This window comes from Dendropsophus ebraccatus, chromosome 6 (assembly GCF_027789765.1).
Source record: "Dendropsophus ebraccatus isolate aDenEbr1 chromosome 6, aDenEbr1.pat, whole genome shotgun sequence".
Taxonomy (NCBI): domain Eukaryota; kingdom Metazoa; phylum Chordata; class Amphibia; order Anura; family Hylidae; genus Dendropsophus; species Dendropsophus ebraccatus.
Genome location: NC_091459.1, coordinates 39,685,688 through 39,712,502, shown reverse-complemented (window position 1 = coordinate 39,712,502; position 26,815 = coordinate 39,685,688). Strand labels below are relative to the sequence as shown.

General features: G+C 43.1%; 1 protein-coding gene across 2 annotated transcripts in view; it reads left to right on the top strand.

The window, feature by feature from the left end:
• Window positions 1-26,815, top strand: part of LAMA4 (laminin subunit alpha 4) — a 110,916-nt gene that overhangs the window by 50,710 nt on the left and 33,391 nt on the right. For both annotated transcript variants that reach the window (XM_069974859.1, XM_069974858.1), the window contains exons 7-16: window positions 2,383-2,563; window positions 3,505-3,597; window positions 5,172-5,323; window positions 12,192-12,302; window positions 15,311-15,422; window positions 17,802-17,969; window positions 18,653-18,849; window positions 20,534-20,650; window positions 23,571-23,719; window positions 26,169-26,310. In XM_069974859.1, the coding sequence (XP_069830960.1) occupies window positions 2,383-2,563; window positions 3,505-3,597; window positions 5,172-5,323; window positions 12,192-12,302; window positions 15,311-15,422; window positions 17,802-17,969; window positions 18,653-18,849; window positions 20,534-20,650; window positions 23,571-23,719; window positions 26,169-26,310 (1,422 nt within the window). The remainder of the gene's footprint in view (window positions 1-2,382; window positions 2,564-3,504; window positions 3,598-5,171; window positions 5,324-12,191; window positions 12,303-15,310; window positions 15,423-17,801; window positions 17,970-18,652; window positions 18,850-20,533; window positions 20,651-23,570; window positions 23,720-26,168; window positions 26,311-26,815) is intronic.

Below are 26,815 nucleotides of genomic sequence, written 5' to 3'. Positions count from 1 at the left end.
GAGTACTGATCTCCATTTTACCTTACACAAACAAATATGAAATGGTGTACTCACATACTGTACGTGTATAACTTGTCATTTATTCATGTAAATCTTTTCGGGATAAGTAGTCAATTAGGTGGTCCTACCTAGTGACTGACAGTGACTGACAACTATTTGAGTATGGCTATGTTCACACACAATATTTCACTCAGTCTTTTGGTCTGTATTTTTTCAACCCAAACAAAGAGTGGGTAGAAAAAAACACATCTTTCCATTATAATTTTGCTCTGTCAGTTCCACTCATGATTTTGGTTGAAAAAATACTGACCAAAAGACTGACAGAAATACTATGTGGGAACATAGGGGGAGATTTATCAAACTGGTGTAAAGTAGAATTGTCTTAGTTGCCCCTAGCAGCCAATCAGATTCCACCTTTCATTTTTCAAAGAATCTTTGAGGAATGAAAAGTGGAATCTGATTGGTTGCTAGGGGCAACTAAGACAATTCTACTTTACACCAGTTTGATAAATCTCCCCCATAGAGTATGTACATATAAAAGAGCTGTCAGTCAATGAATAGGACCACCCAATGACTACTTAGTCCAGAGTGAACAGAGGTTTACATGAATAACTTATCCTAGGACCCTCCGCCTGCAGATGCATTTTGTAATGTCAGATTAAGTTAAATCAAATATAATCTGAAAATCCATTAATACTGGAATGTAATTAAAAATTGTGTGAAGTATACAAATAAATCTTAGTAAGGGATCTATTACGCACTCTGACCCTTTCAGTAAACGAGTGCCAACCATTAGGTCATCGCTTATTTAAAGATCCCATTACAACATTGGACCACTGCATGGGGAGGGTCGCACAAACAATCTCTAGATCATTTGTTGTTGGCTCCACATTACCTTACACTATACAGGATGATGTGTGATCAACAGTTTTTAGCAAGTTTTAATGATGCAATCAGCCAATATGTCGGATGATCACCTATCATTCTATTTAATGGGCCTTAAAATATACGTAAGAGGGTGAAAAAATAATTGTTTTCAAATCAGCTGGTGCCAGAAAATTATACAAATTAACAAATAACTTCTATTTAAAAAATAGAAAAAAGTCTTCCAGTACTTATGCCCTGCAGGAAGTGGTGTATTCTCTCCAGTCTGACACAGTGCTCTCTGCTGCCACCTCTGTCCATAACAGGAACTGTCCAGAGCAGGAGAGGTTTTCTTTTCAATCTTTATTTATTGAAGTTTTTTAGGGATACTTAAGGGAATACAGAGAGAAAAGAGGGGGGGAGGGGGGGACCCCATTTTAGATTCAGTTTAAAACTGTACATACTATAATACATAATGTAGATATAAGTTGCAGAGTCATAACAGTCTTTTCTAGATATAAAATATAGAGAGGGTCTTAGGTGAGAGGGGGGGGGAGGAACCAACAAAACTATGGGAGGGGGAGGGGAAAGTTGTATAGGAAACAGAGGAGAAAAGAGGGAAGTGAGGGGAGGGAGGGATTCCTGCATCCCACCATATCAAAGACTCAAGTCTTCAGCTGATGTATGTTCTGCAGGAAGTGGTGCATTCTTTCCAGTCTGACACAGTGCTCTCTGCTGCCTCCTCTGTCCGTGCCAGAAACTGTCCAAAGCAGGAAAGGTTTTCTATGGGGATTTTCTGCTGCTCTTGACAGTTCCTGACATGGACAGAAGTGGCAGCAGAGAGCACAGTGTCAGAGTAGAAAAAATACACCACTTCCTGCAGGACATACAACAGTTGAGACTTGAGATTTTTAAATATTCGCAGATCGCCTTGTGTAAACAGTCTTTCAAAGATGTGAAAGATGGGCTTAAGCGATCTTAAACATGATCGCAATAACAAATTTTCTAACGATTTTTCTATCGTTTTTTTCGTGTAAACGCTGATCGTTATAAAAACCAAATCGTTGCTTCAAAATCATTAAACAATCAATTGGGCGAGTTATTGTTCCGTGTAAACGCAGCATAACTTCAATAGATAGAACTCTGTTCTGGTTATGTGATCAACACAGTGGGGCTTGGCTTGTTAGAAGACGTAGCTTCGATGACTATGCTATAATTGTAATCAGTCCCACCTGTGTGTCCATTACTTGACCGGGACAAATTTTTATCTTTTGAAAATCCAGCAGCGGAGAGAGCACTATACATAAAAAAAGGAAAGAAAATGCCAAATAATGCTTTTCCTGGGGTCCAATGCATCATCCAAAATCCCATCAACTGCCATAGGACCCTGTATACCATATTTCGACATTTATTCCCAGAAACTGCAATAACAGCTGTAGATTGTGTTTTCTATACTCCATTTGCACCAAGTGAAACTGTATCCTAGCACTCTGCTCATGTTTCTCTGTTATTTCCTAGATTGGGTACTATGGCTATAACAGTTGTTTGGGCTGTCAGAAGTGTCAGTGCAGCGCGGCCTCCTTGGATAACAATTGTGACCCCGTAACTCATCAGTGCAGATGTAGACCTGGGGCGATGGGTCTGAAATGTGATAGATGCAAGTCCGGATATTGGAATTATGGGCTTTATGGCTGCCAGAGTAAGTGCCTTCATAGTACTGCATGAATACAGTACAAAAATTACAAAAATTCATTTCCCTATGAATAGATATCATCACCAAATTTAAGATTAAAAAAATACAAATCTGTATACATAGATTTAAAGGGGTTATACAAAAACATGGTCACTTTTCCCCCTCTCTTCTCTCCAATTTGGGTGGGGTTGAAACTCAGTTCCATTGAAGTAAATGGAGCGTAATTGCAAACCGCACCTAAACTGGAGACAAGAATAGGGGAAAAGTGGCCATGTTTTTGTAGCGCTGAATAATCCCTTCAACTCCTTCCAACCTCCCTAATTACGATTATTGGCTTGTTTCCTTTCTTTGCACCTTTTAAGACCCATAACATTCTGTTTTGTTTTGTTTTTTTACTGACAGAGTCATATGAGGGTTTCTTTATTGCGAAACAAGTTGGACATTTTACTGGCATATTTATTTTACCATAAAATAAAATAAAATCAATATTAATATAATTAATGTAATGAATATAATAATATAATGTATTACAACAACTTATTTGTAAGGCAAAATAAAAAAATATTCTACACATCAGTTCAAATCCAACTATATCAAAGTTAAGTTGTTTTAGTTTAGTTTTACTATATATAATACATATATATATATATATATATATATATATATATATAAATAAATAAATATATATATATATATATATATATATATATATGTGTGTATAAAATCTATGCATATCCATATTCTGACCCCCTATAACTTTTTATTTTTCCACCTATGGAGCTGTAAGGGCTCCTCTTTTATTCCGTGATCTGTGTTTTGTTTTTTTTATCACATTTGAGAAGATGGGGCTTTTTGAATGAATGTATATGTATACTCCTAAACAAGCGTCTGTAAAGTAATACCTTGCTTATTGTGGATACAGCTAACACTTCTTCCTGTTCACCTAGAATGCAACTGTGGTGGTGGTCCTTGTAACAACAGAACTGGAGAATGTCTGTTGGAAGACCCTGAATCCCCAAGTGGATCAGACTGTTCATTCAGTAAGTTTTGAATACCAATAAGAAATAATTTATGATCCTTGACAAAAAAAAGAGTCATCATCAACTGAAGAATTATTTTTCCTTATGGTGACACGTCTGTAGGTAGGGTATAGCCTAAGAAAGGGCAGGGTAGGACACAAACAGTGTGGCATAATGTGTTCCCACCAGTGGCCCTGCCTACTTGCCTCAACAGTCCTATTCGACTGCAGACAACCACTGAAACTTACATATAAGGGGTAGTCAACAGGCTGGAGTCAAACCAAATGTGCTACAAAGTACTAAAACAAAATCTAAGAGAATAGTCAGGTAACAGAGCCGTAGTCAGGAGAAGCCAAGTAACAATACCGGAAAGAGCTATGGAGACACTCGCTAGAAAAGAAGTCTAATAGCCAGCTTGGACTACAGGGCTATGAGATACTTTAAAGGAGGTCATGGACCCAATCCAGGAATGTCATTGGACCACACACACGCAGACAGATACAGCACAGGGTGAGTGGAAGAACGTCAATCACCAAAGCAAAGAAGAGGTTAACTGTAAAGTGGCCAGAAGGAACCTGCAGGGAAGAGATGGGTGTAGTAAGAATTCAATCAGTATAGCAGAAAGAGTAGAACTGTGTTCAGATAATGTTCAGAGAAGTGCAAACAAAACATAGAATATTAATAAAAAATCATGACTAAGAAAAACGGCCAATGATCTGATTATCTGTGAATAAGGGGCACAACTTTCCCAATGGAAATTGTACAAGCATAATTCCAACTTTGTGTGCATTACTGATATGTAGGATACTAAATAAAAGACAGTAGCAAAGTATACATACAATATTGTTATACAGTATGTATAACAATTGCTGGGATCAGTGTGGTCCAAACGTCTGCATCTGAAGGGAGACAGGTTTGTTTATATACTAAACATAAACTATATCTTATCAAGTACATTGGGTTTGCTGACCAGAAGTCCAGACAAAGGTCTTCCCCATAACTACTGCCTTGTCCAATGTAATACACTTATGGGCTTTGTTCCAACAATGGGTTTTTAGGCTGTTTTGTGTACTTGTTTTTTGGATGGCCGTAATTTTACCACCAAAACGTGGACGTTCTATGAAAATACTGGCAGTAATCTACATAAAATGGCAGTGGTTTGGCGCCAAAATGACAGCCATCCAAAAAAGGGCCACGGCCAAAAAAAATGACACGTAATGCATAATCATATAGTCTGCCAGGGCGCCACTATTTACAACAGTTCTTTGCTTTGGCTAGTAGAGGGACAACTTGAATGGACAAACCCTCACTATGATGTCTTTATGTCCTAATAGGACACATAGGCTATGTTCCCTCTATGTCTTTTTTTATTTTTTGGCCATTTCGTTATTTGGCCTCACAAAGCCAGTCGCAAAAAAAAACATGGGAACATAGCCTCAAGCAGAGGTTTTTCAGCACAACCCTTACAAGTAGATTGTACCTGATTCATATGGAAAATATGAAATTTCCTTGAAGGTTGAAAATGTGAAATTGTGCATTGTAGAAAATGTTGTCAGATACATTATGTACTGTAAATTGTCTTTGCTTTTTCCTAGGTTGTGATAAATGTATCTGGGACCTGATCGATGACCTCCGGCTCACTGCAGTACTTATGAATGGAACTAGGTCGACAATACTGAGTATATCCACTGGGGTTGCAGTTAACAGACTCCTTGACAACACTAATTCCTCTGTGGTCCTACTCAAGGTATAGATTTCTTTTTTTGGTAGTGTTTAAGAGTATTCGCTGGAATGTTACCACAGATGGATTAGATTATTAGTACATCTAAAATACATCAAAGAGTGATGCCTAATTATAAACAATGAGTTACCACACCACTTAAAATATAAAGAATGTGATGTACCTAGAAGAGGGCAGAATAACACAGTATATTAACCATCTGATGTCAAAATTTATTTAGGCACCAGAGAGTGTTAAACAGGCAAGTGTCTACCAATGCGTTTCTGTTACCTGGAAAAAAGAAGTTCCAGGGGAGATACCCAAAGAATTTGATCCTAAATCTGTTGTGTCATAATAGTGACTGCCAGGTATAGGTAGTTAAAGGGGTACTCCGGTGTAAGATTATTATTTTTTAAATTAACTGCTGTCAGAAGGGTGTACAGATTTGTACATTACTTCAGATTTGCAAATTGCTTGCGATCAACAGGGGTTGATCACAAGCAATTTTGCAATGTAGTCATTTAATTTTTTTTTTTACATTTTCTATGTTTAAATCATATGGCCACTAGGTGTCTCACTTCCTGTCAAACTGTGGTCCATGCTCCGTCCGTGCCAATATTTGGTCTTTTTTCCGTTAAAAAAAAGAGACCAAACACAGGAAGTCCCAGTCCTTTGTGCATTCATGCTAGGAAGGACAACTATTCATCATGCAGGTTGTATTTCAGCTGAGGGCAATTGACTTAAACTAATTATATCATTAGCTTTTACTTTTTACCTTTATTATCAGCTCTGCAGCTAAGGCTAGGTTCACACTGCGTTTTCAGCATCCGTTTAACGGATCCGTTTTTTTTAACGTCCAGAAAAATAGGGTCAGCAATGTTTTTTGGTCCGTTTTGGTCCGTCAAAAAAAACGGATCCGTTTTTTTTTATAATGGAAGTCAATGGAAAAACGGATGCACACAAATGAATCCGTTTTTTGCAATCCGTTTTTCATGCGTTTTTTGCAAAAAACGGATGCGTTAAAAGGATGCTGAAAACGCAGTGTGAACCTAGCCTTACCAGGAGACAATGCTCTTTGTTATGCAACAATTCATTCAGTATAATGTCAATATTTGGTTAGAGGTTTTGGTGATGTGGGACAGGAGAGCTGACCATACAGTGCAAGCACCCCCAGGATTCTCTGCTACTGAATGTGGATGCGCAGCAGCTGTACACATGCACAGTAAAGGCTTGTCCTGCTCCTAACACACTCAGGAATGGCTGTCAATCAATACCAATCCTTGTCTGTGAGCACACACAGGACTGGAACTTCCTGTGCTTGGTCTCTTTTTTTTTTTTAACAGAGAAAAGACTAAATGTCGGCACTGAAGGAGCAAGGACCACAGGTTTACAGGAAGGAAGCCCCCCAGTGGCCTTGTATATAACATTGAATTAAACATAAAAAGGAGAGTATATTGTAAAACAAGCGATCACAAGCATGTTCGTGACAGTGCCTCTTCAAATACTTGATGCCAGGTTAGGCTGGGTTCACACAACGTTTTTGCAATCCATTTTTTTCATCCGTTTTTGGCAAAGAATGGATGAAAAAAAGGGATGCCTTTGTGTGCATCCGCTTTGATTTGTTTTTCCATTGACTTCCATTGTGGTGTCCCACTATGGGTGTTGCTCCTATTCACACCCTTCGTAAAAGTCTGTACTTTTGTGTGGTCTTATTGCAACTACAGTATTACTAAAGATGACCACTAGATGTCGCTGTATTCAGGCCTGTATTTAGAGTTCATGCTGCCCTAGGCACTTTGCACGCAGAGGTGCCCCCCCCCGCCGTTACTGTACATGCATGGTATATACCCTGGCACTTGGGTGCCGCTCTGCTTGATGCCCGCTGTTCTCATCAAACAGACGTGATGGAGGAAGGAAGGAGGCCGGGGACGTCTTAGTTTGGGGACTGGTTCTGTCCAGTGTTGGACTGGGGTACCTGGAGCCCACCAATATACAACCAGTGAGATACGACATGCTGACCCGCTCCTTTCCTGAATTCATCTGTATCTGTGACAAATCTCAGAACACCCTCCATTTATACAGCTCTCAGGGTATGCTGGGAGTTGTAGTCTCTGAGAGGACAACCCTGTAATAAATCACTGTGTGCAGAGGCTCCTGGTGGCTGCAATCTGTGGGTGACAACCATCAGCCCTGAAGGTCCAGTAATACATCTGTCTACAGTGGCAGCTATCAGAGGATTGTACTACTTTACTATAACTACCAGCATATCCTGAGGGCTGCAGACTGTCAGTAAATGCTGGAAGTTGTAGTGCCTGCAGCTGTTGTAGTTGGGTCCTAGGTGCATTATACACTGGATGCTTTGTGGCATATAAGAATACAGAGATTTGTGGGGGCTCAGTGCAGGGAAGTGACCCCAGAACATAACTAATAGGGGATAGAACAAAAACATCTCCCCCTATCCCCTATTAGTGATGTTCTGGGGTCACTTTCCTGCACTGAGCCCCCACAGATCTATGTATACTTATATGCCACAAAGCATCCAGTGTATAATGCACCTAGGACCCAACTACAACAGCTGCAGGCACTACAACTCCCAGCATATACTGACAGTCTACAGCCCTAAGGATATGCTGGGAGTTGTAGTGCCTGCGGCTCTTGTAGTTGGGTCCTAGTTTAAAAGTTTGCGCTAGTGTACTGTAGTGACCGCAGGGCTGTGTCAGTACACTACCGCAAACAATACACTGACCCATTTAGACCCCAATGGTACACAGGCTCTGCACAGTATAGAAGTGATTACAGTGCAGTTACTTATGACTCACCGGTGACGTCTTCTCAAATTGCCGTCGCTAACTTTTTGCTTTCTTCTCCATCTGGCGCAGCATCATGAAGACTTCTCCGACCACAACTCGTCTGCAGGCGGGCAGCTGGGGATGACTGGGGAAGGGAGGCAGCTGGGAGGGGGACTGGGGAAGGGAGGCAGCTGGGGGTGACTGGGGAAGGGAGGCAGCTGGGGGGGGACTGGGGAAGGGAGGCAGCTGGGGGGGGACTGGGGAAAGGAGGCAGCTGGGGGGGACTGGGGAAGGGAGGCAGCTGGGGGGGACTGAGGAAGGGAGGCAGCTGGGGGGGGACTGGGGAAGGGAGGCAGCTGGGGGTGACTGGGGAAGGGAGGCAGCTGTGAGGGGGACTGGGGAAGGGAGGCAGCTGGGGGTGACTGGGGAAGGGAGGCAGCTGGGGGGGGGGGACTGGGGAAAGGAGGCAGCTGGGGGGGACTGGGGAAGGGAGGCAGCTGGGGGGGGGGGACTGGGGAAGGGAGGCAGCTGGGGGGGGGACTGGGGAAGGGAGGCAGCTGGGGGGGACTGGGGAAGGGAGGCAGCTGGGGGGGACTGGGGAAGGGAGGCAGCTGGGGGGGGGGGGGGACTGGGGAAGGGAGGCAGCTGGGGGGGACTGGGGAAGGGAGGCAGCTGGGGGTGACAGGGGGAGCAGCTGGGGGAGCCAGGGAGAGCAGCTGGGGGAAAGGGAGAGCAGCTGGGGGGCAGGGGAGCAGCTGGGGTTCAGGGGGAGAGGCTGGGGGTCAGGGAAAGCGGTAGGGGGGCAGGGGAGAAGCTGGGATTCAGGGGGAGTGGCTGGGGGCAGGGGGAGAGGCTGGGGGTCAGAGGGAGAAGCTGGGGGTCAGGGGAGCAGCTGAGAATGCTGGGGGCAAGGGAAAGGCTGGGGACCAGGGGAGAGGCTGGGGGGCAGAGGGAGAGGCTGGGGGGCAGGGGAGAGGCTGGGGACCAGGGGAGACACTGGGGGACAGGGGAGAGGCTGAGGGTTAGGGGGAGAGGCTGAGGGTTAGGGGGAGAGGCTGGGGGGGCAGGGGAGAGGCTTGGGGTTAGGGGGAGAGGCTGGGGGCAGGGGAGAGGCTGAGGTGTCAGGGGAGAGGCTGAGAATGCAGGGGGGGGGAGGCTGGGGACCAGGGGAGAGGCTGAGGGTTAGGGGGAGAGGCTGGGGGGGCAGGGGAGAGGCGGAGAGTCTGGGGGGCAGGGGAGAGGTGGAGAGTCTGGGGGTCAGGGGAGAGGCTGGGGGGGTCAGGGGAGAGGCTGGGGGGGTCAGGGGAGAGGCTGGGGGGGTAGGGGAGAGGCTGGGGGGGCAGGGGAGAGGCTGGGTGTTAGGGGGAGAGGCTGGGGGGCAGGGAAGAGGCTGGGGGGCAGGGGAGAGGCTGGGGGTTAGGGGGAGAGGCTGGGGGGGGCAGGGGAGAGGTTGGGGGGCAGGGGAGAGGCTGGGGGGAGACGGGGCGGCCGGGAGCAGGATGGGCAGGCAGGTTGGTTGGTTCTGACAGAGGCCGGAAGCTCACAGCTGCAGCCCCGCGGTCCCGAATCTTCTCTCCTGCTCGGCGATGACGTCACATCACGTGAGCGCCGCCGAGCAGGAGAAAAGATCCGGGACCGCGGGGCTGCAGCTGTGAGCTTCAGGCCTCTGTCAGGCTGTGTGTGCCGGAAGCTCACCCCCTGCCTCGCACCCCGGACCTCGGCGCTGCATGGGGGGAGGGAACCAGCCTGCCTGCCCATCCTGCTCCCGGCCGCTCCGTCACCCCCCCCCCCCCCCTCCCCCGGCGTGGACTAGGCACCCGTGGGCCGGTGCCTATGGAGTTTTTTTTGTTTTTTTTTAAATAATAAAAAAAGTGTTCCCTGCGGGTGCCGCCCCCCGCTGGGCGCTACCCTAGGCACCGGACCACGGGTGTCTAGTGGCAAATACGGCCCTGGCTGTATTGTATAGCTAAAGTGTGGAAGCTGCACAGCTGAAGTATCTCAAGGGTTATTTGTATGTGTATGTACCAGATTCTGTTAGCCAGTAGGATCTTTCCTTTCTTCTGTCCTATTGCCTCGGCCTAGACGTGATCCCTCTCCCTGACTTTCCCTTTCTTGTGAGGAAGGTGCCTCACTATTGCTGTTTTTGAAACAAAGCAAAAGGAACTGGTGCATCACAGCACTACCCAGAGTTCATATGGACAGATGCATCCAGTGCCCTAAAAGAGTTTTATGGTGGACGATTTTATTATTGCCCCAAACACCAAAGTAAAGGTTTTATGTGTATCTATGCTCTTAAAGTATTTTTGCTATAGTATGTTATCATAACCCATGCTGTGCCTTTACTAACGTCCAGCCTTTTCCTCAAGGTGTTACGCCGTGGATGGCTTTTCTCAAGTGGGAGAGTATGTGGTGTCCCATTATGGGTGTTGCTCCTATTCACACCCTTCGTAAAAGTCTGTACTTTTGTGTGGTCTTATTGCAACTAGATGTCAATGTATTGTATAGCTAAAGTATGGAAGCTGCACAGCTGAAGTATCTCAAAGGGTTATTGTATGTATATGTACCAGATTCTGTTAGCCAGTAGGATCTTTCCTTTCTTCTGTCCTATGACCTCTACCCGTTCCACTCTTCTATTGATCTCTTTCCACCCAAACACAGCATACCTTACATGCTGGTTAGGAAGTTAGTCCCTTGGGTGAAGGAGGAGTCTTAGCTAAGCTTCAGTGGAGAAAGGACGCAGCTCAGATAGCTCTCCACTATGGTTCTACCTGGGCCCTAGTCCTCTGACAGGTCCCCCCCTCTACAGTTTGAGTTCTTAGTCGGTACCCCGCATGGGTAGGACGCAGGACAGAGCCCCCTTACCAACCTCTTTCTTGAAGCATCAAACACGGCGTCTGATGCACTGTTAAGCCCTTCAATAGAGGACTAGCCAACAGATGATTTCAACCCACGCCGAGGACTAGGAGTAACTACCGTGCAGGACAGTATCCACAGAGCCAAAGAGCTAAGAACTGATCCGGGTGGAGCAAAGTTAATAAAGTCTATGAACTCAGACAAATCTGGTGGCTCTATGTTCGTGTATTTATTGGGACTGTATCAAGTGTATTTCAAGATTCGATGTACTACAAGCTGCACATTTACAAGTAGTAAACCCAGTCAACGTCATTAACGTTATCAACGAGTCTGTGATTATTCACTACCACCTGCACAGCAATTACACCGCAACCTTGGGACATTTCCCCTTTTTGTGGGAGGGTGGTTCCTACCACCATTCAGGTGGTAGGTGGTACACTATCCCAAGGGACCCTGCAGCAATCTGACAGGGCACCAACCACAGGGGAAAAGGGTACAACCGGCTTTATTCTTTAAAAGCAGGTGTGCCATCACACCTTTTAAACATTATACAATAAAGGTTTAAAAGTAATCAAGCGAGCTGGAGAGTACTTTCGTGCTTATACCTTGTTCGTGCTTATACCTTGTTGGATGCCCTTGGGTCCGGGGGTTTTTTCTCGCGTGCTCGTGGAGAGGCATACAGCCATAATAAGAACACCACATTCCATCTAAAGGGACTTTTATGTTGTGAGTGCTGACCACTCTTTGTTTTTTAGGTGTGCCATCACACCTGTGTGCCCACCAGGCACTGGCGTCACGTTACAAAACCCTTAAGGTCCAGCTGTATCTCGGCCATCCACCTCAATTTGTGGCGTCACACTTCCATCTAGCAAGTGAGTGGCCGTCCCACCACTACAACATCATCCTGAGGCACACCACGCCGTTATAAAAAAAATAACGGATCAAAAGGGATCTGTTTTTTTAACGTACACAAAAATGTACTCGACTCCAAGTTTGTGTTTGTTAAAAAACGGATCTGCTTTTTTATTTATAATGGAAGTCAATAGAAAAACGGATCAAAAGGGATGCACACAAAGGCGGATGGAAAAAAATGGATTGCAAAAATGTAGCGTGAATCCAGCCCAAAACATTACAAATTATTATTTAAGGACCCAGCAGTGAGACACCCTGTGATCAGGACCTTTCTAACAGAAATGTATCCCTATTCTCTTACACCATTATTTATAATTATTCTTCTCTTTTATTATTTGAAGGAGAAATTACTAGAGAAGAAAAATCAATCATTATACCAAGATATCGAGATTGATAATGTTGAATCTGACGGAGATACTCTTCAGGGAGAAGTCAATAAGCTTGCAGAGAAGGTTAGTACAAAGTACTGGGAAGATGGCATGTGCTTATTATTTGTTTGTCTGTTGTGGATGGAATGTAAGTATTGTGAGGATGTTTGTTGGAATGTTAAAGGGAAATGGTCATTAGAAAATGAGAGAAGACGGGCAGAGCAGTGCACAGAGGACTACAGGACCGCCCTCAGTGCACCGAACTGTCTCATAGTGAGAAAAAAGTAAGATTTATCATTAATGCCACCCTCTTAATAAAAGTATGGTTGCACTCCTCGGCCCGTCCTATTAGAACCTATTAGCAAGTTTTGTGTAACCCGCTGATATATTTCCCTTAACCTCTTAAGGACGGAGCCAATTTTCGTTTTTGTGTCTTCGTTTTTTCCTTCTTTGTTTTTAAAAGGCTGAATTTTTGCATAAAGTACACTGTGAAACCAATGTGTAGTGAAATTGAGCAAAAAAATACATTTACTTTATTTGGGGGGTATTTGTTTTTACGCCATTCGCCCTGGGGTAAAACTGACTTGTTTTGCATGTTCCTCAAGTCGTTACGATTACAACGATATATAACATGTATAACTTTTCTTTTATCTGATGGCCTGTAAAAAATTCAAACCATTGTTAACAAATATATGTTCCTTAAAATCGCTCCGTTCCCAGGCTTATAGCGCTTTTATCCTTTGGTCTATGGGGCTGTGTCAGGTGTCATTTTTTGCGCCATGATGTTTACTTTCTATCGGTACTTTGTTTGCGCATATATGACTTTTTGATCGCTTTTAATTAAATTTTTTTCTGGATTTGATGCGACCAAAAATGCGCAATTTTGCTTTTGGGGAATTTTTGTGTGCTTACGCCGTTTACCGTGCGAGATCGGGAATGTGATTAATTAATAGTTCGGGCGATTTCGCACGCGGCAATACCAAACATGTTTATTTATTTACTTTTATTTAAAACATGGAAAAAGGGAGGTGATTCAGACTTTTATTAGGGGAGGGGGCTTTTTACTAATAACAATACTTTTTTTTTTTTACACTTATACTAGAAGCCCCTCTGGGGTTATGGTTATTCCCCCTGAGGGACTTCTAGTATAAGTGCACTCATCTCTCATTGAGATCTTTGCTGTATAGTTATACAGCAAAGATCAATAAGATCGGCACTCGTTTGCTTTCGGCTGCTGCAGCTGAAAGCATCAGAGTGCCGAGCCGGGATCAGCGCCATTTTGGCGAAGACCCCGGCCAGAGCAGGATGTGTGGATTGTCCCCACTAGACACCAGGGAAGTGCTGCAACTTTGACAGCTGCATCTGATTACTGAATTAGCAGGCACGGCAATCAGACCGTGCCCGCTAATAGCCGCGGTCCCGGGCTACACGCAATACCCGGGATCACGGCGGTTCAGAGCGGGGTCGCCGCGCAGCCCTCGCCCTAAACACCTCTTGCGAACGCATGACGTACCGGTACGTCAGGCGTCCTTAAGAGGTTAAAGGGGTATTCCAAGAAAAATTAACTTAAGTAAGAGATCTCAGGGTGTCTGACCTCCAAATGCCACGGTGATCTACGTATCAGCCCCCTGTTTCTGTGTTATTTATAGTATGTGACATGCCGTAACCACGGCTTTATTCATTCCTATGGAGGTTCGCAAAAGAGTCAAGTAAGCTGGAAGAGGGCTGTACTAGGCTTTCTCCGGTGGCCTTATAGGAATGAATAGAGCCGCTGGAAAGAGCCGAGTAAGCCGGAAGAGTGCTTACTCATCTCTAAGTGAATTAAATAAAAAAGAAATTGAGGTACACCTGATCCTTGGTGTTGTGAGGTACCACACGAGGCGCCGGCGCCCGCTTTTTTCTTCTTTTTTTCTCCCTACTAATCTCTCTGGCACTTCCATAGGAATGAATAGACCCACAGGTCTCGTGCCGTACCCGCAATTCTATTCATAACACAGAAGCCGGGGGGGGCGATACGGAGATTGCCGTGGGGCGGAGGTCGGACCCCCCTGATCTCATACTTTTTCCCTATCCTGTGGATAGGGGATAAGTTAATTATTCTTGGAATACCCCTTTAGGCTATGTTCACACTACGTACATTTCAGGCAGTATTTGGTCCGCAAGTCAGGTCCTCATAGCAACCAAAACCAGGAGTGGATTGAAAACACAGAAAGGCTCTGTCCACACAATGGTGAAATTGAGTGGATGGCCGCCATATAACAGTAAATAACTGCCATTATTTCAATATAACAGCCGTTGTTTTAAAATAACAGCAAATATTTGCCATTAAATGACGGCCATCCACTCAATTACAACATTATGTGAACAGATCCTTTCTGTGTTTTCAATCCACTCCTGGTTTTGGTTGCAATACAGCCTCTAAAATACAGCCTCAAATATACGTAGTGTGAACCCAGCCTAATTAAGGTATAAAACCTGAGTTGTGAATGGTTGCTGTGGTTTTAGGTTGGTTTCACACAGGGCAGTTTTTTTTAAAACTACCATTCCAGTTGTTGAGCCCAAACCAGAAGTAATGGGTAAAATAAAGGAAGCACTTATATGTCTCCTACCCGCCGGATCCTCTTCTGGCTTTGGCTCAAAAACTGCAGTAGCAGTTTAAAAAAAAACAAAAAACTACCATGTGTGAAACCAGCGTTAGGCTCCGTCCACACGGAACAAAACAGAATTCTCTGCCACGAAATCCCGCCAGCCTCCCTGTCATAATGACAGTCTATGGGAGGCTCGCGCGCCTTCTATCTCTGCGCTAAAGAATGGACATGACTGTCACTATGACAGGGAGGCTGGCGGGATTCCGCGGCGGAGGATTCCGCCTGTTGTGTGAACGAAGCCTTAAGCGGCTTAATAAGTCTGGGCCTGTGTGTGCCAATTCTAAACTTTGGTTGTATTTCTGCAATATTACCATGTACTGTATGTGCACTCGGCACCCAGCTGTGCATGGAATGTGCTGAACAGACAACAGAACGTGATGCACTTTACATCTATCCAAACAGAATACAACTCTGTGAACTTGTATTGACATTGGCTATTTGTAGGGAAATCTTGCCGAGATGAAAGGCCAGCGCATACACAAAGAAACCATAGCAACGCTGGACCGCGCAAAGATGACCGCAGAACAGATCAGTGATATCGAAGATGGCATCCAAGGTAAACAACACATTATTTTTGGTTCAGTTACACTTTTTTGTTGTTACTATTAAAATAAATAGAGATGGTCTTATCAGAAAACGTTACTGGTAACATAACAAATTCCAGAGTTTTATGATCTACGGGAGGGAGTAGGGAACATCGGAGACATGGATATCTCCCTGAACAATAAGGAATGTTAAAAAGACACAACAAAAAGTATTTTCAAGTAACTGGCCGCAAACTGCACTAATGAAATAAACATGGTTACTGTATCCTCATTGCTTTCTTTTTCATTTATACTGCTTTCATTTTGTCACCAGAGTGACCACATTAAAGGGGTTCTCTGGTGACAATGTTTTTGTTTCAAATCAACTGGTGTCAGAACGTTGTATATATCTGTAATTTACTTCTATTTAAAAATCTCAAGTCTTCCAGTACTTACCAGCTGCTGTATGTCCTGCAGGAAGTGGTGTACTCTTTCCAGTCTGACACAGTGCTCTCTGCTGCCACCTCTGTCCATGACAGGAACTGTTTAGAACAGGAGTGGTTTTCTATGGGGATTTGCTACTGCGCTCAACGGTTTCTGTCACGGAGATGGCAGCAGAGAGCACCATGTCAGACTGGAAAGAATACACCACTTCCTGCAGGACATACAGCAGCTGATAAGATTTTTAAATAGAAGTAAATTACAAATTTATATAATTTTCTGAAATCAGTAGATTTGAAAGAAAACCTTTTTCTCTGTAGTAAACCAGGTAAAGAGCAGGTGTAAATCTCAGTCTTTCCTTTTCTGTTTATAGTCTGTTCTTGGCTGTGGCTTCAGATAATCTGTCAGATATCTGTGTGCCTAGAAGGACCTTAAGAGTCATGCGTTTCATAGTGAATCCGGCGGGTAACTGTGCGCAGGGCATTATCTAAGACTGGCAAACAAAGACACATTGGGGGAGATTTATCAAACATGGTGTAAAGTGGCTCAGTTGCGCCTAGCAACCAATCAGATTCCACTTTTCATTTTCCAAAGAGTCTGTGAGGAATGAAAGGTGGAATCTGATTGGTTGCTAGGGGCAACTGAGCCAGTTTCACTTTACACCATGTTTGATAAATCTCCCTCATTGTCGACAGAAAAAGACCACCTGTTCCATCTAGTCGGCCCTTTAAAGTGACACTGTTACCTCTATTGGCATTTTGACTGCTCTCCACAGGTGTAAAGGGTAAATGTTACAGCTTTCATTACTTATTTTATATCACACCTCATGGTGCTTGTTCTGGTAAAAAGTTGTTTTTATCACCTATGGATTGGTATATGTGGGCGGGGCCTCACGCCCTATGTGCCACATCGCTCCATCCCTAGTGCAACTTAGCCCCGCCCATCTGTGACGCCATCACCGAATAGGCCCCGCCCCCTCAGCAGCCATTAGAAGGGCCAGCCTAAAGCTCTAGGCCCCGCCCCTCTAGATTGTCCCACACCAATGGCCTATGCGGGATGATGTCACAGATGGGGCGGGGCTAAGTGGCACTAGGGGCGTGGCCCTGCCCACATATACCAATCCACAGGTGATAAAAACGACTTTTTACCAGAACAAGCACCATGAGGTATTATATAAAATAAGTAATGAAAGCTGTAACATTTACCCTTTACATCTGTGGAGAGCAGTCAAAATGCAAATAGGTATGGTGTATGTTGACCTTTCTACTATTGTTAGTTAGGTAGCGTAAGAGTAAGGTTGTGTACACACAACTGTTAATTTTTCCTTTTACCTTGCTACTTTGATGTTGGCGTTGACCAGTGAAATAACTGCCACATTGGTTCCGTGGCACCCCAAACACCTAATGTGCCCAACAGTTTCCATTGACTTTCATAGCATCCCACAGCATCCTGCACCATGACATCTGTCATTTTTGGCTAAATCTGTCACAAAGACTACTAACGTAACCTCAAAAGTACATGATAAAGGGGTTATCCAAACTTACAGCCGCTTTCCTCCAGAAGCACCACAGCTGTTGTCCTCAGCTTGCATGTGAGTTTTGCAGAACAGTTCCATTGAAGTCAATGGAATTGAATTGCAATAACATGCACAGCCTTGGGACAGGGGGGTGGTGCTGTTTTTGCAATAAAGTAGTTGTGTTTTTTCTAACCCCTTTAACCTAACCATGTAAATGATTATATAACAAACCTTGTGCTGCATTATGACCTAAAGTAAAGAATGAGTAGGAAGGACGACTCTCTAAAAGAGGAGCACCAAAACAGTTGAGGTTTTGGGGCATCATACAGCTGTGTTGGGGCTCCATCATCCAACTTTAGAATCAGACTACACTGAGTTTACATGTCGTCTGTTACCATGGATACAGGCTGATCTGTCATTTCTAACATTCTTAATGAAATATATATTTCCACAGAGACCCTTGTAAAACTACAGCATTATGAATCCTTACAAGGAGAGGTCAGCTCATCTGATCGTGTTAAGACCATGAAGGACGCAGAACAAATGCTCAAGGACCTCGCACTACTAGACTTTAGTTTACAAAGGAAATTAGTTTTGGATGAGATACAAAATGCCTATTACTGTAAGTTACTTTGTGTATATTCATGTATGAAGTATATTAGTTGCTTGATGTAATATTACCTGCTATATTATATTAAAAGAATAAAAATATAATAATTAAAAAACAATACATTTAAAGGGAAACTCTGGTGAAAAAAATATTTATTTCAAATCAACTGGTAACTTACTTCCATTTAAAAATCTCAAGTCTTCCAGTACTTATCAGGTTCTATATGGCCTGCAGGAAAAGGTGTATTCTTTCCAATCTGAAAAAAGTGCTCTCTGCTGCCACCTTTGTCCATGTTAGGAACTGTCCAAAGCACTAGAGGTTTTCTATAAGGATTTGATACTGCTCCGGACAGTTCCTGTCATGGACAGAAGTGGCAGCAAAGAGCACTGTTTCAGATTGAAAAGAATATACCACTTCCTGCAGGACATACAGCAGCTGATAAGTACTGAAAGACTAAAATAGAAGTAATTTTCAAATTTATAGAATTTTCTGCTACCAGTTGATTTGAAGAAATAAAAAAAAAGCCGAAGTTCCCCTTGTCATGTCTCCATATAGGGAGTAATTACTTATCCATGTCTCCTTATCCATATCCCATAGATGTTATTGCTCTATGATAGTGCCTTTCCTGTTGTCTATAGAATCACATGTATGTGTTACTTATACTGTGAGTGAGTGACGCATTCTTGATGTTACAGTGTTAACAGAGGTTCAGGAGGACTGGCTGCAGACACACAACAACACTCTATCACTCTTCCCTATTGTGCTGGAGCCTATCGCTGAATACAATAAAAAGCTCACTGACCTTCAAGAGGCCTTAAAGGAAGCTCGCAAGCACATCGTGGACACAACTGATAAAAACGAGAAAAACAGTGGCAGACTGCATATACATGATGTAAGATCTGTACTATTTCCTTCAGGGGATAAAAACTGATTACATGGTGAACAAATAGACAACGTTGAAAATATACAGTGGTGCCTTGGATTAGGAGCATAATTCATTCCGGGACCGTGCTTGTAATCCAAATCAGCAGCAGTTTGCAGATATAGGATGGAACTGCAGATCCCCATAATGCAGTAGCGTCAGAGGTCTGTGTGGTCACATGACAGCAATGGGGAAGGGGGTGTGTTCAGCATGGACCAATCAGGAAGTGAGAATCACAGACCTGTAAAGGAGGACAGTGACAGAAACTTTTCTATACAGCAGTGTGTAAAGCTGAGTATAAGTGCAGGCACATTTTAGCAGCAATGTGTATAGCTGAGTGTGAATGCAGACACATTATAGCAGAAGTGTGAATGGCTGAGTGTAAGTTCTGGCACATTATAGCAGCAGTGTGTATAGCTGAGTGTGAGTGCAGGCACATTATAGCAGCAGTGTGTATAGCTGAGTGTGAGTGCAGGCACATTATAGCAGCAGTGTGTATAGCTGAGTGTGAGTGCAGGCACATTATAGCAGGAATGGAGAGTATGGGAAACACAAGGGCTGACAGAGACTGTAGGAAGGAATGAGCAGGGTATAGGGTGAGCACAGTATAGCAGCACTCCGTCCAGGGAGAGATTGGTTACAGCTATGGAAAGATAACCTCCACAGTCTTGTCCCTTTAAGTGGATCTGCTATGATTTGGAAGGTGAGGGAGACGTCCTAGGTCAGAGTACAGGGCTGTAGACCGCTATGCAGACTATGCCCCATCCCCACTCCCCCTCCCACCCAGTACAGGGAGCTCTTAAACCAAAGCAATGCTCTTAAGCAAAGTTACAATTTTGAAAAACTGTGAGCTCTTTTTGCAAGTTACTCTTAAACCAAGGTACCACTGTAGTTGATATTTATTTGAGAATCCTTTATTCCTGCCTATTGGCTTGTGCTTGTCTGCTGGGGGTACATTCCAGCGAAGGGAACATTGTAGATTTAAAGGGGTACTACAGCGAAATAGCTTTTTCTTTCAAATCAAGGGTTTGAGAAAGTTATAGAGTTATAATTTACGTTTATTTGAAAATCTCAAGTCCAGTAGCTTTCAGCTGCTGTATGTTCTGCAGGAAGTGGTGTACTCTTCCCAGTCTGACACAGTGCTCTCTGCTGCCATCTCTGTCCATGTCAAGAAATGTCCAGAGCAAGAGAAGTTTTCTATGGAAATTTACCACTGCTTTTTACAGTTTCTGCCATGGACAGAGGTGGCAGCAGAGAGCACTGTGTCAGACTGGGAAGTGTACACCACTTCCTGCAGGACATACAGCAGCTAAGTACTGGAAGACTTGTCATTTTTATATAGAAGTAAAGTAAAAATCTTTATGACTGTCTCACACCAGTTGATTTGAAAGAATGTCATTTTTTTGCCGGAGTACCCCTTTAAGTATAGTAACTGCAACTTAAATGTAAGAAAGTTCAATTTTCTTTTCTAAATAATATTCATATTAAATGTTTAATTATTTCAGTAACTACATTTACATGATTCAGACTTCCCCACTAGTATTTGCATTTGTAATATGGACTTTGAATATTACTATTTTTACTCAAGCGGCAAAGAAGTCAGAGATCTGAGTTATTATATGTTCAGTTTTAATGAAACTTTTCCTTTTATTAGTCCCACATAGCTGACGTGAATGAAGCCGCAGCATCTGCCAGTAACACTGTAACTGAGGCCAGGAAGACAGTGAATGACACTCTGGAGATCATTGCAGATATAACAGATCTGCTTAAGGTACTACCATATCACCAACTCAGATGGAAATACCGTGTATAAGCAGGGAGGAAGGTTTGCATTGCTGATGCCAGTTATCAGGCTATAAATGGAAAGCTCTGCCTGTTCTGAAAGATGCAAATGAGGATACTGCCAGTTTAATGTCATGATATAATATATGAAACCGCAGGAGCTCCGTAATGAGATACAATTAGATATTCTGCTATTCATACCTTCCCTGTATCCTTCTATTTTATTACTTATCCTTGCATTTCCAAACATAAATACAGCATACAGGACACTTGTGAGGTATATATGTACATGTTTATATATATATATATATATATATATATATGTATACGCACATATTTAGACTTACATATTTGCAACAATGGCCATGATTACTACGTAGCTTAAGTAGTAATGCCTTCTATGGAATCCCGGCTGGAATGTATACTATTTATGAAGTCCGGCGTTTTTTACGCCGGGCTTACAAATGTCCCCGCAGCTCCGGAGCTCAGGGGATTTATGTAATATCACATTGCCTCTACATAAATCCCGATCACACAGAGCCTCTCCGTGCAAAAATTTTGAAACCTACGCCAGCTCAGAGCTGGCGTAGGTTTCAGTGTAATTTTTTCGCCAGAAAAATGATAAATGCGGCGCACACAGAGGCAGATGGGGCAGATGCGAATAAAATATTCGCAAAAATACCCTTTGCGAATATTTTTACACTAATCAGCCCCATCTACGCCCAAAAAAGGCATTTTCGCCTTTTGATACATGTCCTCCATAGCATACACTCCGGCCGGGATCCCTAGCGACGCCGTGGAAAACTGACACGTCAGTTTTCTGCAGCCGCTATTCATTGATTAGTGGCCACAGAAAACCCTGTCAGTTCACACAATGAAGCGTGCGGCTCCGGCCGCACACTCCATTGTGAGCAGTGGGGAATTCTGATGCGGGCGCGCACGGATGCGCCAGCATCAGAATTCAACGGTGGCAGTACAGGCCGGAATGATGTTTTCTGACACCGGCAGTTCCATGACCCGGCCGGGTCATTGAACGGCCAGTGTCATAGAACGTGTGAACATAGCCTTATCCTGTATCCAGGGATACTTCCAGGAATTATTCCTAATCACACACATTCTAGCCTTGCTATAATGGTAATAATTACTCTATGGGGCAGGTTTATCAAAGCTGAAACAAAAATATCTAATTTTCTCACAGCAGCAAATCAAAGCTCAGCTTTCTTTTCTCAAATTGCTCTGGTAAAATGAAAGCTGAGCTGTAATTGGTTGCTGTGGGTAAATTTGACAGTTTTAAAATATATATATATATATATATATCTTTGTGGTCTCAGGTGCCCTAATTGAAACAATGTTTTTTTACTATTTAGTTGACTATTTACACTTTTCGCTCTATTGTCAGATGGGCAGAACCTATATTGCAAAATGAGTGAAGCTAAGTGTGCTACGCTCATAACCACATTCCCCTGAACATGAATCCTGCCCTATCAGCTCATGGGTTAAAGGGAACCTGTCTCCGTGAAAATTCTACCTAAGCTATCGGCATCATGTTATATATATATATATATATCTTTATGGGAAAAGATTCAGTATAACTTGTAATTTATTGATTGAAATCTCTGATGTTTCCATGCTAAAGAGTCCAGTCCATTTAGTGACACCTCCCTCTGGACTCCTTATCACAGAATGAACCTGGATTTCATTTAAAATGTTACAAGTTATACTGAATCCTTTCCCAGAAAGATATATAACAATCTGCTGAGTTCTTCCTGCTCTATAACGTGTTGCCATTAGATTAGATAGCATTGTCTTGGTGACAGGTTCCCTTTAAAGGGGTAGTACGGCGCTAAACAATTATTCAATAAATAACACACATTACAAAGTTATACAACTTTGTAATGTGTGTTATGTATGTGAATGGCCCCCTTCCCCGTGTCCCCCCCCACACACACGCTAGACCCGGAAGTGTGATGCACTATACTCACCTGATTCGTGTCGATCCCTGTCCGCCATCTTGGGACAATGACGTAGTATTCGGGAGGCCGGCCGAACCGCTCCGACCGTCCCTCATGCCGGCCCCCCTCTGCCGCATCATCAGCTGCTCAGCCGCGATTGGCTGAGCATAACTGTGCTCAGCCAATCGCGGCTGAGCAGCTGATGACGCCGCAGAGGGGGGCCGGCATGAAGGAGGGCTGGTGCGGTCCGGCTGAAGATGACATCATTGTCACAAGATGGCGGATGGGGGTCGACACGAATCAGGTGAGTATAGTGCATCACACTTCCAGGTCTAGCGTGGGAAAACGGGGAAGGGGGCCATTCACTAACATAACATACATTACAAAGTTGTATAACTTTGTAATGTGTGTTACTTAGTGAATAATTGTTTAGCGGCGCACTACCCCTTTAAGGGTAGAAAATGAGGGGGAATCGAACGTTGACCTGTCAGGTAAGCGCTCACTTCCCCCTGCACACTGCTTGTTCTATGACACATACAGACAGCGAGCGGGGAGGAGCGAGGGGGCAATGGTAGCAGCAGGAGGGGCGGCCTAGATGATTCTTACATCGCCTGGGTTGCCTATTGTAGTCAGCAGCGGTCGCCACTCCTATTATGCGAAGAGACTCACAGAAGACCATCGCTAACATGATCATAATTTTTTAACATGTTGAAAGACCACGATCAGCCGACATCATGCATGTCGGCTGATTGTGGTCGTTCAACATGTCCTTTTACACCAAACGATTATCGGTCAGAACGGCCAGTAATCAGCCAAGTACGGCCAAAAATCGTTTCAAGTAATAGGACCTTTAGACAGACTGGCTGTCATTTTATATACTTGCACAAGGTTTATGAGAATTTATTACCATTGATAGTCTCTAATGTTTGTTCTCCTTTCCTATCACTTTATACGTAGGATACGTCCGGCCATCATGCTGAGATCGATGGAGCTCATAATGGTCTTCAGGAACGATTAGGTAACTTGACTGGCAACGCTGAAGATTTAGTACAGAGAAGCGTTAACCATACCCTACACCTTCAGAAACAAGCAGATGACCTGGCCAAGTAGGTGAAACTTATTTGATATATGATGTGTATGTATTGAGGGTGCGTTCACACCTACAGGATCCACAGCAGATTTGATGGTGCAGATTTGATGCTGTGTTCAGTTATTTAAATGAAATCTGCTGCGGATCTGCTGCAGATCCGCTGTGGATCCGCAGCAGAAAATCAGCTGCGGATCCGGTAAGTGTGAACATACCCTGAAAAGGAATTTATCATCTATATTTTTTTTAATAAGAAAAGCCAAAACTGATACATATTGTTTTCTTCTTAGCTACTTTTACTTACTGATTATAGGTATTGTATTCTATTGGCAGCTATATTCCTACTTTAAAAGGGTAGTTCACAAAAAATAAATTCTTTCAAATCAACTGGTGCCAGAAAGTGCCGGAGATTAATAATTTACTTCTATTAAAATTTCATTCCTATACTTATCAGCTGCTGCATGTCCCGCAGGAAGTGGTGTATTCTTTCCAGTGTGAAAAGCACGACAGTAACTGACAAGAACATACTGTAGGTGGCAGCAGAGAGCACTGTGTCAAACTGGAGGAAATACATCACTTTCTGCAGGGCATACAAAAGTTAAAGGGGTTATCCAGTGCTACAAAAACATGGACACTTTTCCCCCTCTCTTGTCTCTACATTGGGTGTGATTTGCAATTAAGCTCCATTTACTTCAATGGAAGTTTCAAACCCCGCCCAAACTGGAGACAAAAAAAAAAAGGGGGGGGGGAGTGGCCATGTCTTTGTAGCACTGGATAACCCTTTTAATAAGTACTGAAAAACTATTTTTTAATCAAAGTAAATTACAAATCTCTGGCACCAGTTGATTTAAAGATTTTTTATTTTTTTTTTTGTAAACTACCCCTTTAAACTGCAGTTAAAGATATTTTTTACAGTAGTGAAATGGACCATGGAAAAAAAAGTGTAAAGCTAACTCTTCCTGTCTGCTGGAGAGTTTTCTAAGTGACTGTGTCGGTAGCGGGAAAAGGAGGAGAGCTGTGGCCATCCCCTATTGTGAATGGTGGGACCCTGTGTTGAAGACTGAACAGTGCAATATTTCATTTTTTATTTTTTTTTCAAGTAGATTTTTTTTTTAAAGTTACATAGAAAATAAAACACCACCAAACACCACCAAAAAAATCTTACATAACATTTTAAAGGGGTTATACAGCCTACTGTTATAGATCCCTGGTACCTGGTGTTCAGTGCCCACATCGCTCTCCTGATAATGGGGCGTTTCTTTCACTCTCAGTGTCGGTCATGTGTTTCTGCCTTATTCCATGGACGTGTCAGCGCTGGTGTTGACATTACAGATCTGTGTCTTTGGCACTGCTCCACCCCTCTAACTCAACTCTTATATTACTTTAAAACAGATCCAAACCAAAGCTGCTATATACTGCTGCTGTATAAGTGGTGCTGAGCTGGAAAAAAAATATCCAGAGAGGTTGAATAGATTCTAGAGATACTCCTAACCTGGTAGTGTGAGAAACCCTATCTAGGATTGCATACAGTATAATCATGTCACTAAAAGAAACAATTCTGATAATAGCAGTATAGATTGGAATTTTTAAGTAAGTAACCCCCCTTATGTTATCTGCCAAGTAGTTTCAAAATCAATATATATATATATTTTTTAAATTTTATATTACCTGTTAATGTGGTTTTCCTCTTTAGATGTCCCCTATCTGCAGGTCCGATTATTAGTCAGATGAGAATGCTTCCTATATAAAATGAACAATCCCCCCTAAACAGATGTGATTGAATAATCTCCCAATTGCCAAATAGAAATATTTAGTTATTAACCAATGATAAAAAAAAAATTAAAAGGATGGCACTCGACTGAACTCTTTAAAGGAGAAGTCCCATAAAATTGAAAAAAGGGAGTAAACTCAAATGCCCGCTCAGCCAGTCAGTGACTGGGACAATGTCCCGCCCCAGTCACTGATTGGCTGAGCGGGCAATCAGTCACCTGTGTATGTGATGTTGCAGCTAGGAGAGCTGTCAACAAGACCCAGGAGTGGCACAAGGATGAGTAAGAATAATTTGTTAATCGCCCCGGCTTTGTCCTTTTTTTCAAGTTCACGGGACTTCTCCTTTAAAAGTATTCCTACTTTTATTTGCAAAAAACAACTGGTCAAGGTGCAGAGTAAAAAAACAAGCCAGACGGTTTGTGGCTAAGCACTGATACAACAAGGCTTGTTGAAGCGGTGGCTAGCTGCGGAATGGCCGTTGCTTGTATTCTGGGGTAAGTACAGCAGTACTCTCAGTGAGTCTGAGAGCTGTTGTGACATTCACCAAGCATTTTCTATTACTATCTGATATAATGAGGCTCAATCAGTTATATAATATAACACTATATAAACTAACCGCCCTAGATAGAATGATGGAAAGTCTATGACATATTGTATATTTGTTCTAATTCTTCCACTCTACATTTCCACAACTACAGAGACTTAAAAAGTGTTGATACAAATGGACTGGTCCAAAAAGCAATCGATGCCTCCAATGTCTATGAGAAAATTCTAACATTGGTTGAGGATGCCAACGAGACATCTGTTCTGGCAGTGAGCACTGCGGAAAGAGTTATTGATGTAAGTCGCAGGGACACTGTCTGATACCTGTTGATATGAACACCTGTTCTCTTACATGACTGTGACGTTTCAATTCTTGGGATTTTTGCCAGTAAGAATATTTATTTTTACAATAATTCTACCTTAATTATTCTTTATTATGAAAAATTACTATGCACACATCGTTTTTGTCACTGGTTTTGCTGTGATGTAAGGAAATAACAAAAATTGCTAGTCTCTTGTATATTCTTTGTTAGGAAGCAGAATAGTTCTTTCTCATTAATACACTTAAAGGGGTTCTCTGGCGAAAAACTTTTCTCAAATCATCTGGTGTTAGAAAGTTCTAGAGATCTGTAATTTACTTCTACTTAATAATCTGGTCTTCCAGCACTTATCAGCTGCTGTATACCCTGCAGGATGTGGAATTTTCTATCCAGTCTGACACAGTGCTCCCTGCTGCCACCTCTGTCTGAGACAGGAACTTTTCAGAGAAGTAGCAAATCCCCATTGAAAACCTATCCTGCTC